At 41.1% G+C, this 14,061-nt stretch overlaps 1 protein-coding gene across 1 annotated transcript in view; it reads left to right on the forward strand.

Moving 5' to 3' along the window:
* The window catches only part of SYT16 (synaptotagmin 16), a gene marked incomplete at both ends in the record, with an annotated part of 116,566 nt that overhangs the window by 76,732 nt on the left and 25,773 nt on the right, over positions 1 to 14,061 (forward strand). The window contains 2 exons of the mRNA XM_079698883.1: positions 4,130 to 4,339; positions 9,702 to 9,958. Coding sequence (XP_079555009.1) covers positions 4,130 to 4,339; positions 9,702 to 9,958 — 467 coding nt within the window. The remainder of the gene's footprint in view (positions 1 to 4,129; positions 4,340 to 9,701; positions 9,959 to 14,061) is intronic.

The following is a 14,061-nucleotide window of genomic DNA, read 5'->3' on the forward strand; positions in this document are numbered from 1 at the left end:
TGTTTTAGCAAGCTAATTAGATAAAGAGGTGAAGATTTTATTACAAATTTCCATCATGCTCTTTCCCAAGTGCATATCTTGAAAGGGGTTTGAACTTGGTATTTATACTGTGTTTCAGAAAGTACTATCTTATGTCTGAAATAAGTGCTACAACTTAGATGAGACTTTGTGATTTTCAAAGATTTACGTTGAATGAAATCCAGATCAGCTATTTAGTTGTTGACACAGACTCTAACAAGGCAAGTAGCAGCTGGGATCTTTCAAAAAGGTAAGAGTCAAAATTTAAATTTGAGAAAATAACCGACCAGTGAGAGAGCTTGGAAAATAATGTGGCAAAACCATTGGCCTGGAAACCTGGAGACCTCCATTTGGTCCTGGCTTGGTATAACCATGGGCAAATCAGTTTGCCTCTTTGGGCTTTGGTTTCTTTTCGTGAAAATGAGGGAACAGATAGATGCTCATGAAAATCCTTTCTAGCCCAACTTATGTGGTTTTATCGTCTTAGTGACCAAATACAGTTGTATAGATTTTAACCTGGATTTTTTTCCTTGAAGAAGCAGATGGTAGAGGGAGCATAATGTAGTCATGAATAATATTGACTTTGGAGCAAGACCACCTGGGTTTGAATCGTGGTTCCACTATTTATTAACTGTTATGACTGTGGCAAATTACTAACCTCATGGTGCCTTGGTTTCCCCATCCACAGAATGGGGATAATAAAGTATTGGCTTCACTGGGTTATTGTAAGGAGTAAATAAGTTATCATATGTAATATTCTAGAACAGTGCCTGGAACATGATAAATGCTTTATATGGGATTGCTTTTATTGTTATAATAGCACCACTATTGATTTCTATTGCTGCTCAGTGGTTTTTAGGAGAGATGGTAGGTTTCCTTTTTTAAACAGAATTCCCTGAGATCCTTGGGGACTGAGGCTTAGCATAGCATGTGCAGTTGCATTTATAATCCCACGAGGAGCAATGGGCCAGTTATACTGCAGCCTGAGTGTGTTCACTCTCACGTGGACTGACTCTTCTTCTCACTGCTCTTCTCTTCTCACAAAGGAAGCAACCTCCTGGCAGATTTCAGGGTGGAAATGGTAGAACCCTCTCTCACCTCACTCTGAAAAGTACGCTAGATATGCCTCTAGTGTCCTGATGCAATGATGTTTGATGATATGTGCAGTGACTAAGAACAGAGGTTCTATGTTCAAGTCCCAGCTTTGTTACTTTGCTAACTTTGTTGCCTAGGGCAAGTCACTTAACCTCTCTATGCCTCTGTTTCCTGTATCTAAAATGGGAATAATAATCATCATCCCTACTTCATGGTGTTGCTGTGATGATTAAACGGGATAATATATGCAAAGTGCCCAGAAGGTGCCTGGCATATAGTATATGTTTAGTAAATGGGAAACATTATAATTACTGTTATGATTCTTATATCGAGTGAGGAGAATCTGTGCTCTGTGGATGATCAGTGACTCACTGGAAAAAAATCATACATACTGGTAAATTAATGAATTCTAGTTCCTAACTTTATACATGAGGAAATACCCATGGACTAACTCACTTAATTTAAAATTGATGACTTTTGACTATTTACATTTTTTAAAACTGACCTAGTAATACAAATGGAATGGAATATCAGAGTTGGAAAAAGTGCCAATGGATGTCTAATCCAGCCACTTCACCAATGCATGTATCTCCCTGACTACCTCCCAGGTGCTTAGCCAGTCCTATACTCTAAAGGTGGAGAGAGTTTAGTTTTGGTCCTGTTCGTCTCTGGGTATCTTCCACATGTGATGGTCCATCCCATGCCAGAGCACTATGCCCAGCACATTGAGACGTGAGGAGACTGTCCATTGTAATGGCATTCTGTTGAGACTGCAATGGAATCTTTTCTAACACTTAGCTTTTCAGGTCCTACCATGGGGCTGGTCACAGCCAACAATAGAATTGAGTGAGCTGAAAACAATATTATGCTCTTCTGTTCATGGATCAGCTGCTCCATAAAAGAAAGAAACAGATTGAATGTTGTTGCCTGTCAGGTAGAAAGTTTGGAGTCGGAGAATTTAGATCTAGAAAAGACCTGGGAAATTATCAAGACATTAAAAGTGAAGATATTTCTTCCACAAATGAAGAAACAGGGTCAGAGAGGTTAAGAGACTTGGCCACATAGACTTAGCTAGCTAATGTGAGCACAGAGAATAAGAGTTCTTTCTGCCATCTGTCTCCCATTCTCTAGCAGAGTGATTAGAAACGTGGTCTCTAGAGACAGGCTGACTTGATTCAAATCTTGATTCTTCCCCTTCCTGGCAGTATGATCTTCAGCCAGTCGTAGACTTTTCTCTGCCTCAATTTTTGTACTTGGAAAATGGGAACAGTAATAGCGGTTTTGTGTGAGATATGTATAAGGCGCTTAGGACAGCCCCTGGCACATGAAAAGCATTCAGTCTGTTATAATTACTAATTTCCAAAGAGCCTCAGGAAAATCAACTGTTAAGCCAGAGAATAAATGTTTTGGCCAGGCTGGTGTTTAAAGTATTTTCTTTCCCTTAAAATATTGCTTTTTAATTTCTTCTTAGCCTCTGATTCAACAGTGATCTTCAGGACCCATCTGTGAATTAACAACCATATCCTTCCCAGGAACCACTGTGTGACTTTTGGATGGAAAGAGGAAATCTTTAAAAAATAATTCCCCATTATTTATCGTTTCCAAATCGCATTCAGCAAATGTTTACAGAGTAGCCTGCCATGCGCCTGGCACAGAGATAGTGCCTGGAGAGATGCAAAGGTGGGCAGTCTGCTGTGCCCCTTACCTTCAGGGTGTGTACAGGTTAGGTGGAATGGTCGGCAATTAAATAGGTAATTCTGCCCCAGAGCTGGAGGGAGCACTGACAGGGCAGGACAGGGAGTGATTTTACAGCACGTGGAAGGAGCCTTAAATCCCTAAACTTGATTTAAGGGGTCAAGGAAGGACTCTCTGGAGGAAATGATGTCTATGCTGAGACCTGAATGGTGAGCTAGATTCTTGACTAGTCTAGACGGGGCTGGAAAAGCATATTCCAGGCACAGGAAACCATGTGTGAGTGTTGTCGGGGAGCGGGGAGGAGCGCTCAGGGTTTTGGGAGAAAATACTGGCTATTCACCAATCTATTCAACATTTAACAAGTGTTTATTAAGTACTTATTATGCAGCAGGCATTGTTTTACATACTACAGAGACATCAGTTAACAAAACAGGTGATGTCTTTATTTTCATGGAAGTTATGGGGGAGAAGAAAGAAAGAAAGAAAGATGATAAGTACTGGGAACAGAACTGCTTAAGGTAGGAGGATGATCAGAGAAGTGTTTAGGTTGAAGTGATGGTCAAGCTGAGACCTCAGTGGTGAGAGGAGCCAGCCAGGTAAACACCTGCGGGAGGGGGCATTTCAGGTGGAAGGAACAACACAGGCAAGGGCAGAAATGATCATGATCAAGGCCTGCTGGAGAAACAAAGAGGACAGAGCAGTGTGCTGGGGTGGGAAGAGTGGTACAAGTAATCTAAAGGGTGTTTGGGTTGAGTCATTGGTGCTGAGAAAGGCATTTCTAGTATAAACTAGTTATTTATTAATTTTTTAAACCTATACAATGTGGTGTCACTTGTCAAAACTGGAAGTTTTGGGAAGATCTCAGTTGCTAATATCTCTTCTCTGAAGTGGGGCTTGGCTCTGTATGTTTTAATAACTGAGATGAGGCGAAGAGAGTAGGTTCCGTCATCATTGACTGGAACTACACATAAGGCACAGGTGCAGATTGCTGTCCTGTTCACAATCATGAGCACATGCCAGCAACATAACAAATCAGCAGGAGGCCCAGCTCAACAAGAGGGCTCATTATGTTAGTTAGGGGTGTCCCAGTGGTTTCTCTTGGTTCTAGCCGTGTACTTCTAGTTACCCTCCTGAGCTTTCTTTTCCTGTTTCATTCTTGTGGACTCAAATGTGTGTTTCAAAAGTGCTTTGAATTCTTTCTACCCAGGTTCAGTCTGCTTTGATCCAGACTGATTGGCCATGTTCTTCTATTTCTCCAGATTATCTGTCTCTGTTTTCTCATGGGCCCCACAGGAGACTCATTGCTCTTGTTTGCTTCCAGTTAACAACTTTGGAGTTGATGAGCTGCCCACATCTTCTGACAGCGATGAGGAGGTTATCAAACAATTTGAGATTTCTGTGTCCCGGTCCCAGAGTTTCCGCTCGGGAGCATCTGAGGAAGGAAAGCAGACAGGACTGGAGCGTAAACCAAAGCCCAGCCGCTGGCTTTCCACCCACGAAGAGGCCAGCACAGAAGTGTCTGCCTGCGAAGGTATTCTTTGCATCAAACCTTTCCTTTATCTAGACCAGGGGTGTCTAATGGTAAGAATGTTTTTGAGTCACTGCACTTGCATCTAAGAGTCCAGAGAGGAAAAAGAAAAATAGAGCAGGACCCAGAGGCTGGGACAGGGCAAAAGGGCTGCTTCAAACATCACAAGCAGCCTCATGCAGAGAGAAAGGATCAGAAGTGCCAAAGTCTTGACCCCCACTTGTGGGATCCCTTCCTTTCTCGTAGGTTACTGCTTTGTACATTTTGAACACTAACGACTATAACTATTACCAAGCTTTATAAAATCTTGTTCCCTTCTGACGAGGACAAAAATTTTACATAGCTGTCTGCTGACCTTGCACTTCTGTGCCTTTCCTCCCATTTGGAAACGTAGAGTCTATTTTCCATATATCTATGTAACCTCAGATTTTTGAAGCCTTACTTTCAATAGTTCGTCATATTAAAACAGTAGGTGTGTTTTATCTTCCAAATAAAAATACGTGTTATAATAATATTAAATAACCTTTTTCAAACAACACATGCCCAGCACACCCTCCCTCATTCCCTGTAGTTTCTGGACCCCAGCCCGTGTGAGAATTCACGGGTCAGAGCAGGTTTTACGCCAGCCTCCATCTTCATAGTAAGTTTACCTTTCCCAGAGGGAGAGGAGGCCACTCAGAGGTAGGGTGAGCACAGCCTGTGACTGCGGGTAGGCCTTGTCAAGGGTCCTTCTCCCTCCCCACCGTGCACACAGAAGAACCTAGGAAAAGAACAGTATGATATTTCTTAGTGCTTTCCCCAGCGAAGGTCAGGCATCTCTCCGACTCCTTTATGTCCAGAACCCTGAATAGGCACAGGACATTGGAACAGGGAAGGGTCTGTGAAGTGTATTTGGTAAAAAGCCAGAGAAAATGTCATACTGTCCACTGTAGTGACCTGGTCTAAATGACCTGGGTTCTCTAATCTTCTCCTTCTTTCCATTGGGCCTGTGGTCCGTCCAACCAATGGGGGCATAGTTGATCTTCCTTGTTTTTCAACACTTAGTAGTAGAAAGACAAAAAGGAGAGTGCAGAATTGAGAGAAGATGACAGAGAAGAAATTTCTGATTTGGTGATGTGGACGAGGCAGGCAGAAAAAGAACAAAGGGGAAAAAAAGGAAAATTAACAAAAAGAACCCTATTTTTCAGCAGGAATATAATAATTTGCTGACCATCATGTAATTTTACTTATTGGCATGGGCCAACATAACATTTTACTGCTCTTCTTTTTAGCCCCACGCAAGCCAGGAGATAAACTCCCCGATGTAACCAAAGCACAGTAGCCGTAGCTAATGGCCCTCTGTCATCTCCTCACCGCCTCTCCTGTTTTCTCTTTCTCTGCTGTTACATCACAGCATTCCTCTCTCTCCACTGAGAGGGCAAATGTTAGCTAATGAAAGTTAATAGCAGTTGATCCCCTACGAGTAGCTTGTTTAATTCTAAAGCTAATGGCCCCATTTCCCAGAAGCCCAAGTGTCTAGATTTTGATTTATACAAATGGCTGCTGTTCTGAGAGTTCTGACAAACACTCTAGCCCTCACCCTTCCTGGAATTAGCAACAACTTTTGTCATAACTGGTGCAATTCTGAAGTTTTTGACAGATGGTGATAGAAAGGCTAAATTTTTCTCTGTCGGATGGAGGAAAATGTCCACTACATTAAATGAATTACCTGTAGATTTTGAAGAAAATCATCAGGATTTTCATAGGAATGATTAACTGTATGCTAAATTTTAGGTTATCAAATGCCATGGAAATGTTAATGTAATTTTTATTTCATGATTTTTTTTTCTGTGTCCTTTTTTTTGTTCATCTTTAGATCAATGAATTTGCATCAGCAGTAAAGAATAAGGAAAATATTAAGCATGAACCCCAGAGAGGATTTGTTTTTTGGTGCCTATTCTCTGTCTATTTAGCTATTTTCCCCTCTACCTGAAACATAATTTTCTAAGATCAAATTTAATTGTAGACAATTCTTTCACTTAAAAAATGCATTCAAAATGTTGGACCAGTGAAATTCAAGGTCCAAACCCACGTAAAAAATCTTCATATTCCAGGCAAGTTCTCTCCTGTCTCACATATCTGATTTAGTGTTATTGTGCATTAATTGTTCCTGTATTCCTGATAATGTCAAAGAGGGTTTGAGCCAAGTGATCTGAATCAGAAGTTGTGCATGAGGTCTTTACGCACGAAAGGTGAGCTGCAGAATAATAGCCCACTTATTGGGCTTTTTGTTTGTTTGTTTTGAGCAAAGCCTTATTTTTGCTTGTGAAATATTTAGTTCTTAGGGTGTTTCATAGAAGCTAGTCATTACCTTCCTGGTGTCATTTAAAACAGGTCAATTATCCCCAGAGTCTGTGCTTACTTTTGTTTAGGATGGTGTATCAAACAAGATTTTATGGTGTATCAAGCAAGATTGTATCAATCAGATATGAAGGGGGTTTCAGGGTGAGATATATATATATAAAATATAATATAATTATAATAATATATAATAATAACATTATATTATATTATTAATAATATTATATTATATTATTATATTAATTATATATAATAATATATATAATTATAATTATATATATTATATATATAATATATATATTATATTTCAAGAGATTTATTGCAAAGAAGTGACTTATGCGATTGTAGGGGCTGTGTAGGCCACCGGAATACACAGCTCTGAAATCCACAGGACAAGCTGCTGGGAAGGATAGGCTGAAACCCTCAGGAAGGAGCTGAAGCTTCAGTCCATAGATGAAATTGCTTCTCCTCCAGGGATGCCTCAGTTCTCCTCTTAAGGCCTTTCAATGGACTGATTATGTAGTATAATCCCCTCTACTGAAAGTCAGTTGCTTAAGGGCTTTAATTACACCTACTCTATGCCTTCACAGTAACTCCTAAATTACTGTTTGATTGAATAATTGAGGCCTATAGCCAAGTTGACACATAAAACTGACTATCACAGATGGTTAGCAAAAGTATTGGTATATGGGTGATGGAGGGAGGGGTCTGGGAGTAGAAAGAAAGTAATTGGATAATAGGTTTACACTCCATCAAAATGGGATATGAACTAAAAATGTTCCTCTACTAAAATAAATATAGTTGATGTGACATAATTATGCCCTGTAATTTCTAAGAAGCCAGGATACATTTCTCGACAACAGGCAATTACTTTTCCATATGTGTTTAAGGTGACATGACCTTCTTTAATTTAAAGCACAGGAAGACTGCTTTATGTAACAGTGAATCACCTTTCCCCTTCCCCCTCCTTGCAACTTGACTTGTCCCCCAGATTTGCCTTTCTAATTCATTCCTTGCTTGTCTGTCAAGGAAAATGGTTTGTTACATTAATATAGTTCTTATGTTTTTCAGTTATGAATAGCTTTTCAAGGCTTTAATGTAGCTTTTGAAAATTCCATTATTACTGATCTAAGTATTATCACCGTAGGAGTTGAAGTCATGAGACAATTTTATGAGGGTAATTTCTTGGCAAAGTTAGATTTTGTGCTGAGATCCTGCTGGGTGCTACACACGTTGATGGATGACCCACTGTTTAATAGGACATTTTAGTGTTCGTGTATGTGAGGAATGGATGGGCTAATTAGAGCCTGAGAAGAAAATTCTGCTTTGTGTTATGGGGTTTTTGCATATGGAATATCCCTTGTTCTGTCATTTTCTGTGGCCGTTTTTAAGGGCGTTTGCCAAATAACGGAAAATGTGAATGTAAAGATGTTAGGTGCCCTATGACAGAGCTTCCAAGAGGCCTGAAGTGAATTATTAAGAATAACAGGGCAGACGGGGAACATCTCAATGGCTTGCCATGGTTTGGCAAAATCCCAAATCAGGAGTCTGAAGTTGTGCCCTGAAAACCAAGTCTTCCCAAAGATGTTTTTATATGGTCTGCATAGGGTGATAACATATTTTAAAATTTGGATGTTTATTGTAGGTGGGTCATATATTGTCTGCTAAACCACTGTCACCACCACTCCATATTGCTGCACACCTGGCTGTTTCAAATATTTTTTATCTGCCTAGCCTTTAAAGTTATTTGAGATTTAGTAAAACCCACTGGTGGATAAAGACAATGCAGTATATAGATGTGGCTTAGCGCCTTCAAGGACGTTATGTTTTAGCTCAGATTGTAAGACCAACTATGGGAGCAATTGCTATCATACAGTGTGTAAATAAGAGCTGAATTTACCATATATACTTTGTCATCCTCATTAATCCTGTCTATATCTCTAATTTTCTATCATCCTGGGATGGGGCCCACTGGAGAAGTGTAGAGGCCCAAGAGATACGACATCCTTGGCTACTTTCTGAATGTGGAAGCAAGTTAGGGTGAAAGCTGTTGCTTAGGGAGGCTCTGTCAGTTTTTCCTTATTATCTGAGGGTAACCTGGACACTGAGGAAGAGGAAGTGGATGAACAGAAAGAGAATAGGATGACACGAAGCCTGAGAAAGACACTGAGCCTGAAGGAGTCAGGGAAGATTCAGGAGTTGTCGGGGCTTTGGATGGACAGGAGGGAGGGCTTGAGGACCGCTGTGAACCAAAATACACAGCTAACATTTTCATGGACCTCTGAGACCACAGGTATCTGTGAGTTGGGAGGTAGTAGCAAATGGGATTTGCTGGGTTGGTTGAGGCCAGACAGGTAAGCAAGGCTAAAATTTATGGGAGGGCTGGTGGTTGCCAGGCAGATATTATTTCATGTGTCCACAATGACTCTCTGATGGCTTTTATCATCATTTTATAGATAAGACAACAAAGGTTAAGGCAGTTCAAATGTTGTTCAAGTTCTTAATGCAGAGCTAGGATTTAAACTCAGATCATATGAATCCAGGTCCAGTGTTCTTTCCATGGATTAAGTAGATAACTTTTTGCTTGAGAGAACCTCTGAAGCCTTTTGAGCAGAGGGTGATATGGAGAACGTGGAAGAGAGACGGAAGAATGGTAAAGCCAGGAAAACATATGATCTCTATAGCTGATTACTATTCTTGCTTTCTAGATTCATCCCGAAGGTCTTGTGGTCATTAGCTCCAACCAAATGCTAATGTGTTTATTTTATCCACATAATACTTATCCTTTATACTCATATTATTATAAAGCATTAAACCTTCTTGTACCCTACATAATGAACTAATGGGTTTCGATTTTATGGACCAAATTTATGTACCATATAGATGAAAGTATGTTTCTGCAGGTATTGTTTAGTGAGTTTGTTTTTGCAGACTTGATTGGTGTAGTTGCTACTGCTCATTTTCTCTAGATAAAAAGGTGAAACATGATAATATATTTGAAAGAGTTTCCTTTTTGCAAATTTAGGTTTGGATGGAGCCAGCCAACTGACTTATTCTGAGAATCTGTCTTATGGTGAAGATGACCCCATCTCTGCCCACTCACAGTCCCCTTGTGAGGTGGGGGACACCAGGCACCATGGCAAATCTCCCCAAGAGACCAGCGTGGTCCGCAGCCTCAGCCGTCAGTCCACACAGGGCAGCTTGGAGATGGAGACAGCTTTTAATAACCGGAGATTTGAAGATTCCTATGCCACTGACAGCTCCTCCGTGTGGAGTCCAGAGGCAAGTTGCTTGTTTTCCATTTTTTTCTTGAGTATTGTGTGCTCTCTGGTTGGTCGTTCTCCTTCCTCTCCCCTCTCCCTTCCCCCTTTTCCTTCCTCCCCCTTCTTTCTCCCCTCCTCCATCCCTCAAGAAAAAATTTCTCCAAGAAGGAAGCATTGCTTTGAAGAACAAACACCTTAAGAGCCTTTAATGGAAATATACTTTTTGTTCAGGTGACCAAGGCCCAGCCCTTATGTGTGCCAATAAAAGAATCATATATAAGTGGAATCTATCAAAATGGAAAAATAAAAAGAAGCATGGTGGCAGAATGAACCCAGCAACAATCAGGCTTCTTTTTTTATATAACGGGTTTTTAGTTCTTTAGGGAGACTGGATTATTTCCTTCATGGTTTCAATTAAATGGAGTTTATTTTTATTTACACCAAATCTTGAGTTATGATTCTTTGAATGTGAGAATTATTTGAAAATGAAATTAAAATACAATGCCCCTGCAAGTGAAATTATACAAGATATTATGAGGAAGATCTTGCAGTATGAGCATATTTGTTAGCTCCGAATTGAATTGAAGATCTAGGCGATGGCATTAGTCTATCATGACCCTCTGGCCGTTGACTTTGCTTTTTGGATAAATCTCTGATAAAAGATGCATCGTCTAAATTTCTTTTTCAATTGAAACTTACTCCTGAATATGCCTAAACATCCAGAAGTATGACTGGAGGTGATGATGATAGAAACTACCATTTTTGAGCAATTACTATGTGTCAGGCACCGTGATAAGAATTTACAAACATTGTTTTATCTTACAGGCATTTATGGTTATTCTTTATTAGCTAGACCCCTCTGATTATGATTCTATGACATTAAGAGATATTAAATAATGGTGTCTAATACCTACTTTGAAATTAATTTGGATGAAATAAGTCATGTAACTATATGAAACTTTAATTTGCACGAATAGAGGAAGGAGAAGGGTGGATGGATTTTGTTAGCAACAGTCTCACTGAGAAAATAAACAGGATGCATCTCTTATTAGGACCTGGACTGTCATAAACACCAAATGCTCAAATGCTTCTCCAAATAAAGGAGAAGAAAAATAATCCCAGATAGATATGTTTCAAAGCCTGACTGCTAAGGCACTGGGGCATGTAGAGAGCGCATAAGGAGATGGCACAGGTGCATGTGTGCCTGGGTGTTGTGTTACTGCTGAGGACCGGAAATGGCAACACAGATAGGTGGCTTGTGGCTGGTTAAAAGCAAACCTTCATACAGAGACCCTCAAAGCTATCAACCGTATACGTTTTGTAAAAAAAATTGTACTTCCCTACCAGTTTACTGCCAAGAGTCATATCACATCCCACACACTAACATTTAATGTTTAAAAATACTATTCTTTTTGGCTCTCTCGCTACAAAAACAAAACAGAACTGTTTACCTGCCTATTGACAGTCTCTCCCCTTGATAACTGTACCATTAGCCTTGGAATTGGTTTCTCCAGGTAACCTCCCATTTGCCTGCCTCATGGAGCTTCAGTAGAAGATTTGGTGTTGAGGGCACTAAATGTTCTCAGACTCCAAAAATACCCAGACATCTCTGTGTGCTCCATTCAACCTCCTATCTATTTTGAGACAAAAACTGCAATTTGGTGCTCCTACAGTAGAACCTCAGATGCAGCTCGGAGGCAGTTCCCGTAAATGCCTGCTTTGCAGGCTTAGCTCGCCTTTTAAGAATTGATTTATTTGGCTCTTAGCTGTATTAAGAAGCCTGTCTTCCCCTGCGTATCTGGCATCGGGAACACACTGTGGGTCTGTTTACTTTGGGCCACACAGATGACATTAACACTCTCTTGCTAAAACAGAAAGCCTTTCAGTTTGATAGAAAATCTTTATATCTTCATGGGTTTTGACAATGTGGCACAAGTATTCCCATCTTAAAGAAAAACCCAGGATACGAGAGCTAAAGGAATCATTTATGTTGCCTCAGAAGGGAACTGGTCATGCAGTGTGACTACCTGTTAGGCTGATGGGTTTGCAAGCACTGCCCTTCTCTGCTGGAAAAGGCTGTCGACTTTTTCCTGCAGACCTAAGGCTTGGCAGGGAAGACGATGGGAGGGTGGCTGGTGATTTTGAGTGCACAGAGAGGCAGCTGTCCCACTTTTCATCTCCGCTTTCCACTGATTAACTGATTGGCCTTGAGAAGTTAATTAAAATCTGCCAAATGGGGATAAAAATGAAGAGATTTTTGCCTTGCAGGAAGGTCAGATGGATTAGTGGTATTAACAGTACCCACAAGAGGAGCGCCTTTAGTTGCCTGGTGATAGGTAGAGTGTGTTGAAATAATTAATTGCTATAAAAATATCAGCCTTCACAAATCTTGGTCTCAGATCAGCCCAGGAAGGGGCCACGAAGCCCAGTTTTCATGGACCACAGCTTGGATGGTCCCCATCCAGAGCCTGGCCATTGCCTGGAGCGGTGTCTGATTCAAGTTTCGTAGGACAGTTGTTTCAGACCCTTTCCGCAGGACTTCACCACAAACCTGCAGGTGGAGTGAGCATTTATCTGAACAGAGAGCCCAATAGATAAGTGGGAAGATGCTCATTAACTAGGATATTTTAACCTTGGCATTGAAGCTGATGACAAAACTAGGAACTGTTAGTTAATATCAAGAGCAGGGGCCTAAAAGGAGATGAAATTCAAAGTAGTGTGTGTTTCCAACTCCCAACTTCCAATAAGTTGGAAGTTTCCAACTTCCAATAAGATGTGTCCATCTTATTCCCTCTTCATCTCACACACTTACTATACTTATAAATAGCTAGGGTGAAAGGTTTATGGGGGAAGAAGGTAGACATCATGGTTCCCTGTAAAGCTTGGGACTTTGGGCATTAATGCTGGCAAATCCTGGGTAATTCTGGCTGAGCATATGATACTGGGGGCAAGGAGTTAAGTTATTTAGCCATTCTAAGCCTAGTTTCCTCTCCCGTAAAATGAAGATATTGAAATACCTATCTCATTAGGTTAATATGAATGTCTAAAAAGATAATGTTTCTTAGCTGGATTTCCCAAAAGCAGAGCCTACTTTGTTAGGACATGCAATTCCAGGCAACAAGAGTGAGGCACGAGGAGAGTGAGGCAGGGAAGGGAGGGCCAGTATGAGGATGTCTAATGGAGTTGGCTACCACTAGTTGTGACTCATGGCTTGCTCTTGTGGAACCATACCCTAAGAAGCTGTATAAACTAGTCTCAGGACATCTGTCCAAGGGGAGAAAATTTTATTGCATGGGGCATTAACACCACCCACCCCGCCCCCCAACTCTGGACTTTTTTTTTTTTTTTGCGGCACGCAGGCCTCTCACTGTTGTGGCCTCTCCTGCTGCGGAGCACAGGCTCCGGACGCACAGGCCCAGCGGCCATGGCTCACGGGCCCAGCCGCTCCGTGGCATGTGGGATCCTCCCGGACCGGGGCACGAACCCGTGTCCCCTGCATCGGCAGGCGGACTCTCAACCATTGTGCCACCAGGGAAGCCCTAGACTTTATATACATGAGTGCCAAGCAGGATTCTGTAAATTTCCAAGCCTTGACATCAAAGGAGAGGCCTGTGATGGGAGCTGAGAGTTACCTAGCATGGGAGGGAGGCAAGACTTTGTTGGATTGTGCCAGGGAGAAGCCACTTAGAACCCAGACAGCCTGTAGGGGAAAATGGAACAGGAGGGGAGGCCAAGAAGTTCTGAAGTGCATATGAGTGGGCTTTTACAGTCCATAAAGGGTTTAGTGTGGTACCTGGCATAAGGGAGGGCTTAGTGGATGTTAACTGTTACTACTTATGGTCCAGCAAGCAATATAGAGATGACCAAAGGTAGGCTAAAATAGATGGGAGTTTGAACGGAAGACTGTGACTTGATTTTTGAGTTAGCCTAGCTCCTTGGAGACTTGCTTCTAATATTATATCTACACTAGTCAGTTGTATTCAGAAGTCTCTATAGCAACCACTTTTATCACTTGAAACTAAGTACCTCTGAATAGAAACACTCACACATGAATGCATGCTCAGAGGAAAGGATGTAAAAAGCTTCCCTTATTTTGCAAGAAGCCTGAATTTTCTTGGTAGA

Source organism: Hyperoodon ampullatus (genome assembly GCF_949752795.1).
Source record: "Hyperoodon ampullatus genome assembly, chromosome: 3".
Taxonomy (NCBI): domain Eukaryota; kingdom Metazoa; phylum Chordata; class Mammalia; order Artiodactyla; family Ziphiidae; genus Hyperoodon; species Hyperoodon ampullatus.